The sequence below is a fragment of the Strongylocentrotus purpuratus genome, unplaced genomic scaffold, assembly GCF_000002235.5.
Source record: "Strongylocentrotus purpuratus isolate Spur 01 unplaced genomic scaffold, Spur_5.0 spur5_scaffold_14, whole genome shotgun sequence".
Taxonomy (NCBI): Eukaryota; Metazoa; Echinodermata; class Echinoidea; order Camarodonta; family Strongylocentrotidae; genus Strongylocentrotus; species Strongylocentrotus purpuratus.
Genome location: NW_022145599.1, coordinates 35,653,265 through 35,663,202, shown reverse-complemented (window position 1 = coordinate 35,663,202; position 9,938 = coordinate 35,653,265). Strand labels below are relative to the sequence as shown.

The 9,938-nt window shown below is 39.2% G+C and overlaps 2 protein-coding genes across 2 annotated transcripts; one reads left to right on the top strand and one right to left on the bottom strand.

Annotated features, from left to right (window-relative positions):
• Positions 1 to 2,115: 2,115 nt before the first annotated feature.
• Positions 2,116 to 9,595, bottom strand: LOC100891885. Its single transcript, XM_030984842.1, has 4 exons — positions 9,050 to 9,595; positions 7,063 to 8,541; positions 3,554 to 4,404; positions 2,116 to 2,878 (listed from the first exon to the last, which is right to left on the bottom strand). The coding sequence occupies exons 3-4, from the start codon at positions 4,213 to 4,215 to the stop codon at positions 2,641 to 2,643; spliced, it is 900 nt and encodes a 299-aa protein (XP_030840702.1). The 5' UTR covers positions 4,216 to 4,404; positions 7,063 to 8,541; positions 9,050 to 9,595; the 3' UTR covers positions 2,116 to 2,640.
• LOC115923870 (GATA zinc finger domain-containing protein 14-like) lies at positions 4,618 to 8,720 on the top strand. Its single transcript, XM_030985262.1, has 4 exons — positions 4,618 to 4,937; positions 4,973 to 5,433; positions 7,595 to 7,647; positions 8,610 to 8,720. Exons 1-4 carry the CDS (start codon positions 4,618 to 4,620, stop codon positions 8,718 to 8,720), a joined length of 945 nt encoding a protein of 314 aa, XP_030841122.1.
• Positions 9,596 to 9,938: the final 343 nt, after the last annotated feature.

Here is a 9,938-nt window from a genome sequence, read left to right as displayed (position 1 = left end):
TAGAGATGGTCTCAATGTTTACTAGAAAGTTAAAACATGTCTAAACATCGTATAATGCAAGAAAACAATCGCTGATGAAGAATCAATGAAAAGACAAACTGCAATCTGTATCGTCGACGGTAGCTATACATGTATCGAAAACCGTACACATTTCTTAGATATATGTGTACATGCATATCAATGTTGAGTATATGGGCATTCTACTCGCTCAACTATGTAATGCAGGTCCTTGAAAATGTTTTTATGGTGAGCGCAGACAATGGCCGGGGTAGGGATGGTTCAGCGAACACAAAATCATGACAACACCAGATATTGTATGAAAAATTTGTTTACATTGAATGGTTGGTAGATCAGATTTTCAATCTGTATAAAAGCCAGTGTGTGATGCAAAGGGCCACGTTTGCCGGGTTAGGGGAGCTGCAAGCATTGGAAAGGCAGTCCAACAAATTAATGTGAGGATATTTATTCTTCTCCTTGCTTGTCAGATATGGCAGACAATTTTCAATTTTGGAATGGCGGGGCATCCCTCAAACCCCCAGTGTAAAAAAGCCCCAACCTTCTGTCTGTTTATCTGTCTCTCTCTCTCTCCCTTTCTCTCAACCATCTCTTTCTCTCTCTCTCTCTCTCTCTCTCTCTCTCTCTCTCTTTCTATCTACCCTTCCCTCTCTTCTGCCCTCGTCATCCCTCTTTCTCTTCGTATCTCTATATCTATCTTAATATCTCCCTCCCCCTTTCTCTCTCTCCCCCAACCATGGTGTGGTAAAACACTGCGTTATCCATTAGACGACACGACTCTCATTAAATTACGAAAGTAGTCTGTGTTCATTAGGAATTATATTTTATTTACAATATTGTACAGTATATGATTGCATTTCTTTCCTCCAATTTGGCAGTTTAAAAAGTCAATTAAAGTAGCACTCTCTTTCCATTTGGCAGGAATTCGTCAAAAAAAAAATCAAGAACATGACTTTTTACCTACATGTAAGATCGACCTAGCAATCTGATATAACCCTAAGAACATTAATTTTGTCGCTATTCTCATTTGCATGCAACCAAAAGAGGGCATATACGTACATTGTGTCGACACACGGCATTTCTGAACTCTCTAGCTCGATTGGTAAAAGTAGTGTCGCTAGGTGAATAAATTAACCAACGATGCGAGATGATCTAGAGATAACATTCCCTAAAGACCTAGGCTTCCATAATAGCAGTAAACGCTATGTTGATAAATAGTGGAAAGTCGAAATCCTGGCCGATGAGGATCACATGTTATTCACACACATAAAGCGTCTCAATGAAAAGGGAACCACACTTTTGAAATAAAAAATTTCTAAAAACAGGATTTAAGTTCATGTAACATAATATATACAAGGAAATGTCCCTATTACCCATGCTTTTCGCACATGAATGGGCAGGAATTTCAGTCGCAGGCTAGTACTGCACAGCATCATGACCACTGTCTAAAAATAAAACAAAAAATTATTTACCTGTTGCTACGTATGGCTTAGCTAAACTCAGAATAGAAACATTTCTGTTGACTTTCAAAGTAGATGGCGCCATACAAATACGCGTATTAGTGCCATTGATTAGGAGGGTTTAGTGAAACAGATTCGAGGTGGGCACAATGTGGCATGTACTGATTCGTTGGGATTTAGCATGAAACAAAACTAAAGAATTTACGCATTTATGTTGTGACTAACGGAACCAAGTTGGCCAAACTCTATGTATAGTATACAAATAATGAATGGTTATGAGTTCAATAGTGCGAATATTTTCATTGAGTTGAAAGATTAACATTCTATTCAACGAGGCGTCAGCCGAGTTGAATAGAATTAACGTTAATCTTTCAACGATTGAAAATGTTTGCAATATTGAACGAATGAAAAACATTCATTATTTTTTTTATACAACATCAAAGAAGATGTAATAGAACCTTAATCAACAAATTATGCTTTACTCCTTATATTTATTAAAATTGGAGTTAAGCCTTCTCGATTACATAGGCCTACATTCAGATTGCCTTCGCGTCAGTTACACACAGGGCCTAGGGATACGCGCACGGCAGAGAGGTATACTAGGTACGCAGTCTGCATATAACCAAAAAGGCACGCCCGTGCAATATATATATTGAATATCATGTGACCAACAATCCTCCAATCAAATAACAACGATCCACGTAGGTGTTGTATAATAGGCTCTAACTCTTATCCGAACCGTGTATTCAAGCGCTTGCTTTTCAAAAGCTCTGATATTAGGGTATATATTTGTTTTGTCGGTGTGGGTGTCTGTGATTGGCGAAGTCTGTGTATATATATATTTTTGAATAAGAAAACTTATATTTATGATAACTTTTTGGGTAATTATAACAAAGGATTATACTAATCATATTTAACAGGGAAGCCTCATCAGCATTGATACTGTTTTTCTTGTGGGCCCTGCAATTTTACCCAAACACTGCCCAGTAATTTACACCTTGGTCAGGAGGTCAGGGAGGGAGAAACAGCTTGTTTAATATGGTAAGCATCGATCAAAGGATCGAACGCAGAACATCTCGTATGAGAGTCACCAGTCTTTACCAATACACCACAAGTTTTCTGTATTGACTTGGCGTTGTATTCAGGAACATGACCTGAAGATCAACTAGGTGTCTTCACCCGAAGCCACAATGACACCCGGTATGCTATCACTGTCCATGTCTTTGCTCTCCATGGTCGCTTTCGCAGATGACGCCTTGTCGTTCTCCTCCTCCTCCTGGTCTTCCGGGATGGCGCTCATGTTGATGGAACCCTGGAGGTTCATGCTGGTCCGGCTCACTGATCGGGGAACGATGCCGGCCGTGTCCGACGTCGTGTCCGCCGTCGTCTCGTCGTTTGCCACGCTGTCATGGAAGGTGTAAGAAGAGGTATGTGACATTAAACGTCGTCATGAGTCTCGATCAACAGAGAGAGGGAGAGAGAGAGAGAGAGAGAGATGAGGTTGAAAGAGAGAAATTGACAGGAAAGGGGGAATTTGATGGAGAAAGCTAGTAAATGATTTGAAATAGATCATGTGGATTACAGGGAGTGAAAGGGAAATGGAAAGAGAAGGAGATTGAGATGAAAAAGAGGTTTAAATAAGTAGTGAAGATTTTCCCATGATTCCGCGATAATTCGTTTCGTTTAAACTTTCTACAAAATGAAGAGAAAAAAACCAGAAAAAGATAAAAGAGGATAAATTTTCTACTAAAATATTATGTTCATATTTTGAGCCAGTTCTTAGTGCAGGCGTCTTCAGATAATAGACAAACAATAGTGTTTAACTACTTCTTTAGATACTAGCCAAATGATAGGGTTAATACATTACAATGTACACATGGAAGTTTGTCAATTTACAGTCAGTACAGTGATGACGAGCAGTTACTGGACTAACTTTATCCAGTCATTGGCATAATTATGTGATAGAACACCCTTTCTCCAACTCAGTCTAAACTATCCGTTTACCCCCCCCCCCCCCCGCCTGAAAAAAAGCATTGAGTGTGTAAAGATATTATTGAAGCTCATGATGTCTTGCTTACCTTTCCTCATATGAATTTGTGTCTTCCTTCTCCTTCTCCGTCTCGTGCTCAGTCCTCTTCTTTCTCTTCTTTCTGCTTGACATCGGCCTCATTGGAACATCCTGGGCTGTGCCTTCCGTTTTAAATTGAATCCTTTTCCCGTCCTTCTGACCGGCTTCCAGATCAGCCTTAACCTTCTTTTTCTCCCTTCTCTTGTCTTTCATCTTGGAGTGCTTGAGTCGTATGAAAGCGAAGATGACCACGCCAAGAACCATGCCGACACCGCCGCATATGAGGCCGATCCCCGCTTGTCCAGCCCTGCTTGTCGTCCAGTGGGCGGTGACACCGACTAGGAGTCCGATGCCGACCATTATTGCAGCCATGACACCAATGCACGTATGAAGATACTGCCAGGTCTTTGCCCTAACCGTCACCTTCGGCTTGTCAGGGGTTGGTCCCATATCCAAACCTATATCACTCGCCTCTGCACGACGCATCGCGAGTCCTGCGCTCTGAGGGCGCGCTGTTGTCGGGCGAGCGAGTGACCGCGGGTAGAACTCCGGTTGACCGGGGTCGGAGTAGCCATATTTCACACGCTTTATTTTATCTCTGTCTTCACGTCTGGCGGCTGCGAGATTGAGGGCCCGTTGGGCACGGACCCCTCTATATTCATGTTTTCCCATCTTATTTTTCACCGAGTTAAACAAGATGACGCAAGCTAGTCAAGTAGTCACCGCTTTGAAGTTTTAGTGAATAATTCTCTTCTCAGTTGACTGTGAGATCATCCGTGCCATTCGAAGTTCTTGTTCGGTCTTCGATTCACAGATACTTCAAAATTTCTCCACGTTATGTTCGTCTCATCGTGTCCGCTTCTGTACAAGAAGGAAACATAAAATAACAAGAAATAGAAATATCTTGATGTAATGTTGCTCGTAGCAACCATTTCAATTCTTTTCCATCCTCTTTTGCCATGATCACAACACGTCACTATAGGTAGCAAATAACTGAAGCGAAGGCGTAATATCTGGCGACCATCACTGACCTATAGATCGAATATATTTGTTGTATACTTCACTGTCTCTTCCATGTCAATTTTCATTATCATCATCATTATATTATCACCATTATCACCATCTTTACCAACGTCATTACCATCACCAACAACAGCAACACCATCACCAACAACAGCAACACCGTCATCAACATCAGCAACACCATCATCAACATCAGCAACACCATCATCAACATCAGCAACACCATCACCGACAACATCAATACCATCATCAACATCAGCAACACCATCATCAACATCAGCAACACCATCACCGACAACAGCAACACCATCACCAACAACAGCAACACCATCATCAACATCAGCAACACTATCACCAACAACAGCAACATCATCACCAACAACAGCAACACCACCATCAACATCAGCAACACTATCACCAACAACAGCAACACCATCACCAACAACAGCAACACCATCACCAACATCAGCAACACCATCATCAACATCAGCAACATCATCACGAACAACAGCAACACCACCATCAACATCAGCAACACCATCACCGACAACAGCAACACCATCACCAACAACAGCAACACCATCACCAACAACAGCAACACCATCACCAACATCAGCAACACTATCACCAACAACAGCAACACCATCACGAACAACAGCAACACCACCATCAACATCAGCAACACCATCACCGACAACAGCAACACCATCACCAACAACAGCAACACCATCACCAACAACAGCAACACCATCATCAACATCAGCAACATCATCATCAACATCAGCAACACTATCACCAACAACAGCAACACCATCACCAACAACAGCAACACCACCATCGACATCAGCAACACCATCACCGACAACAGCAACACCATCATCAACATCATCATTATCCACCATTAACGTCGTGGTCGTCATCATTATCACTATCATTATCAATATCAATATCGTTACTTTTAGCATTATCGTGATTATCATAATGAGCACCATCCACATCATCATAATCATCATCACCATTCAATATAACAATACTTTTTGCTAACAAAACCTTATTCTTTCTTAAAAACAAAAACTCCTTACAAAATATTTTAGATGAATAATTATATTAGATTTATTTGGAAAAGTCGCAGGCCCGAATTTAAATAAAGAAAACATTGTTTTCTTCTTATTGGAGAGGACAAGAAAACGTGGTCACTCTCCGACTCTGATCCCCTTTGATCAACACTTGGGAAATGTTCTGTATCTGCAGACTTGTACTATGAAAAAAACTAGAGTCGGGAAAATGACTAAACTACAGAAACTCCTAGATAATTGGAAAAGCAGAAACGTCACATTATTTGGAAGAATGACTATTAATTGTCTTAAAGCCCATCTGCACTAGTTTTGCCAGGGGGATCATCACTGGCAGGTGGTTATCTCATTAAATCAGCTCTCAATTACCAACAGGCACCGATTAGGCATTGTTTGTTGTAAAGAGGGCGCAAGTAGCTATAAGTAGTGCAGTAGGGCTTTAACGCCTGCAATTAAGTGATAAGTTTTACTGGTAATAAAAATGTTCGTGTACAAGATAATTGTTTACATATAAAGCTAAAGATATGACATAATATAATTATTGTTTTGAATACGAAGTCTTTGTTTTACGTTTTACTTTGTTTTCTAAATGACCGCTTTGAAGAAGGACACTTTTTGTCTGTTAAGACCCGTCAGTACGCCTTGAACCAAGGAAATGCAAATAACAGCTTTTATTCGATTATACTAAACTGAAGAAAGCTATTCAAAAGATATGGTTCAGTGAATTTACAATTGAAAATTCTGAACCAGTAGATCGTATTCACTCTCTTAAAATTTTAAATTTGGAGGAGTGTCTTTTCTATTATCAGTAACGTATTAAAGCAGCAAACATTTCTACAAAATATACTACAAAGAAACATTTACTGGTATTCCGTGTTCAAAAGGAATTTAACGTTTACTAGGGAACAACGCTTTAAGAGAGCTAAATGTTAAATTGCTGTAATATATACTACCTGTCAGGAATCTTTACAAATGAGGATTAGCAGACGACAGATACTGCCTCCAGTGCCACGTCATAGATGACATAGTACATGTACATAATGTTTATTGAATGTGAACAGAACAAAAATAGATACTGGCAGAGGAAAGGACGTTGTAATAACTATCGCATTCTAGTGTACGTATATATATACAAAATGTAAATCTTCCTGAATAGTAAAGTATGGTTTCAATAAATACCGTTTCAAACTAAGATACGTATTTGAAAGAGGAAAAAACAGATTTATTGTAAATCAGGAGCTAAACATCGAGACAAAAATTTGCCAGAGAAACTGTAAAAAGCGTTTTAAATGATAAATAGAAAAGGATTGTACTGTGGAGAAAACATGGAGTTTGTTCTCACAGCTTAGTTTTATTGCTTGAATGTAAATAAACACCCCCATTCGAGACAATATACATAATACATTACAAACCATGTACTCACCAACGGAAATACGATCATCCGCGATGTATCACATCTATATTGGGTTAGGCAGTAGAATATATCCCCCGTAAATTACTGTCTTACGATTCCGACAGAAGAAGTATACAAAAGTACTCTGAGATGATAAACTGATATTATGGACGTATCCTCGCCCATTCACTCGTTCACCATCATACTTGCGTCGAAGGCTAGGTCCTAAGTGTAATGCTAAATCTAAAGAGGTCGTATTATTTCTCTCTCTGTAGATATTTCACATTTATAGATGCGTTTCGATTCTTTTGATAATATATCTGTAATTGAGTGAAATTAGTCCAAAGCTGGCACTGTTCGTTCAACAGATGACCACAGTATGAGGATTTCAAAACAACAAGAAAGCAAACAGTCACGCAGCGTACATACAGCAATTATAATGTTGTGGTCAACGGGGCGGCTTGCCTTTTACGTGTAGGGCGATCTTAGTGTAATTTTGAACAATGTCTTATGGAGATGATAATCGATATTTTCATTCCTTTGTTACGTGATCTCTAAAGAGCGTTAAGAATAGACTATAAATCGATATCGGAGAGTGTATCCGAAGATCGGAACGTAACACCGGTTGAATCAATGACAATGGTCCGCATATTGCAAATAATGATTAGTAACTTTGAATTTCAAGTTTCAAGTTAATTGTTAAGAGAAGATTTACATTCATTTAATTTATACTCAGTTTACACGTTTTAGGCAAAGCCTGTCCTTGAAAAAATCCGTGAAAGAGTTTCTGACAATAGTTTATACAACAACTAGACATTTTTACAAGGCGCGTCATGACATATTCAAGTTTGTACATAAAACTGTGATTCACTCGGAATAAACAACAAAATCAATGTTCATAAAATAAATATTATTAAAACATTAGGTACAAATACAGACAGCAAACAATATACATATTCTATAATTATAAAACTGACAATAATAAACACGGATGGAGTATTACCACAAACTTTTAAAATACATAAAACATTAACATACTTTAATAAAATAGGTATAAACTGCAATAGTATAAATGCTTTATCAGCAAAGGAAAATAGAGGGGTCAACTAAAAAACGTAATCACAAAAAAAGCTTGTGTCGTGTTGACGATTATGCTTTTTAATTATAATAACGGAGGAAGAAAAAGACAGAAAAACGACTTTATAAGCGGTCTATAGATGACACTATATTTAGTTTAAAACTCACAAATTAAAGTAAAGAAAATAATCGCGCTGTATATACATTTCCTATATCTTTCCATTTTCCTTGTCGAGATTCACTCTCCAAGTGATGACGTCTTCAGGAGACGGCGGAGAGGGTAAATCTTCCACCCCTGGAGACGGTTCGACCACGCCCATACGATTAGCGGCAGGTGGAGGAGGATGAACGACCGGGTAGGTAAAGGGCGGTGCCTTAGCTTCAGGGTTAGGCATAGGGTCTGTGGTGGCTGGAATGGCTGCTCCTGTAAAGCTTATGTTAATAATAATAATATTAATAATGATAATGATAATGATAATGAAAATAATAATAATAACAATGATGATAATGACAATAATGATAATAGTATTGATGATAACAATAGTACTAATAACAATAATAATAATAATAACATTGATAATATTAAAGACATTCAACAAATGTTTCAATAATGGTTCGTGCTTGAACGGGGGGGGGGGGGATGTGCAGCCCCTCCCTATGTTTAGTTTTACCAACATGAGAAAATAAAAGTTAAAAGTAAAAGGGAAAAGGAGAATTTCAAAAAAAGGTACAACTCAATTAATACCTCCCCCTCCCCCCCCTCCCCCCCCCCCGTTCGCAGAGACGCATACAATCATATCTTTCGTTGATATTGGACATCATTAAAGTTAAACCAATCAAGAGCCAGTACCGTATGACGTCACACGTTATACCTTGCTCCATATTTGGTCACACGTAAATAGTTTCTTGTTATTTGAACAAAAATCTAGTTAGAACTTACTTTCGTAGCATTTTTTGGAAAGCTTGGGTATTGCCTGATATCGTGGTTTGCATGTTGAAACTCTGTGGCGCCATTCTGCGCCCTCCAGGCAACACCCCGTTTGTTTGGATGACAAAGACTGTTTCGTCTCCAGTCGTGACCGCTTCTTGCAAGGTCATGTTGGGTACCGTCAATTCCGGGTCAGGTGCGGCTCCAGCTTCCAACGTCGGCTCCGGTGTGTTTGAACCGGGGTTTGAACGCCACACGCCTTGACGACACACGATCAGGATGAAAATACTCCAAAACACTCCTCCCAATCCTATGACGAGTATCCCGATGATACCAATGGCACTGTTCGTCCAAAATCCTCTATATCCTAGAACCGAACCTATCACGAAACATAATATGCCCAGTACAGGCAACACAAAAAGGACGCAGTTTAGGTTATCCAAGATAATTGGGCGGAAGGTGGTAGTGGCGTGGCGACCTGCTCTCCGACCATCCCGATGCATGGCGCCACAGGCTTTTACTTCAGTTATTTTGTGTAATTAATTTTGCAGACGATAAACAAGCTACTGTAGAGCCGACCCAGGGAGGGGGCATATCTTTATTTAAAGGAAGACACAATAAAAAAAGGTGATGATGACTAGGATGCGTGGCAAAACAAAGTTATGTTTATTCTTAATCTTCTAAAATATCATTCTATTCTAGCAATAAAAATTCATAATTTATATTTGATTAAATTGCACAATCATGCATACTCTTCGAGCACTAAATACAAATGAATCTATCTGTACTCATGAATTTGTTAGTCTTCTCTCTCTCTCTCTCTGTGAATATCACTAAGAACATCATCTGGGAAAGTTTCCTTACATTCGTTCTTTATCAACAAGCGCAATATCACCCTTCA

Coding starts and splice junctions, on each gene's coding strand:
- LOC100891885 (XM_030984842.1), bottom strand. CDS start 4,215: ATGGGAAAACATGAATATAGAGGGGTCCGTGCCCAACGGGCCCTCAAT. Junction 2,879..3,553: donor ACAAATTCATATGAGGAAAG/GTAAGCAAGACA, acceptor CTTCCATGACAG/CGTGGCAAACGACGAGACGA.
- LOC115923870 (XM_030985262.1), top strand. CDS start 4,618: ATGTCAATTTTCATTATCATCATCATTATATTATCACCATTATCACCA. Junction 4,938..4,972: donor TCACCAACAACAGCAACATC/ATCACCAACAAC, acceptor CATCAACATCAG/CAACACTATCACCAACAACA. Junction 5,434..7,594: donor CAACACCATCACCGACAACA/GCAACACCATCA, acceptor ATCTCTAAAGAG/CGTTAAGAATAGACTATAAA.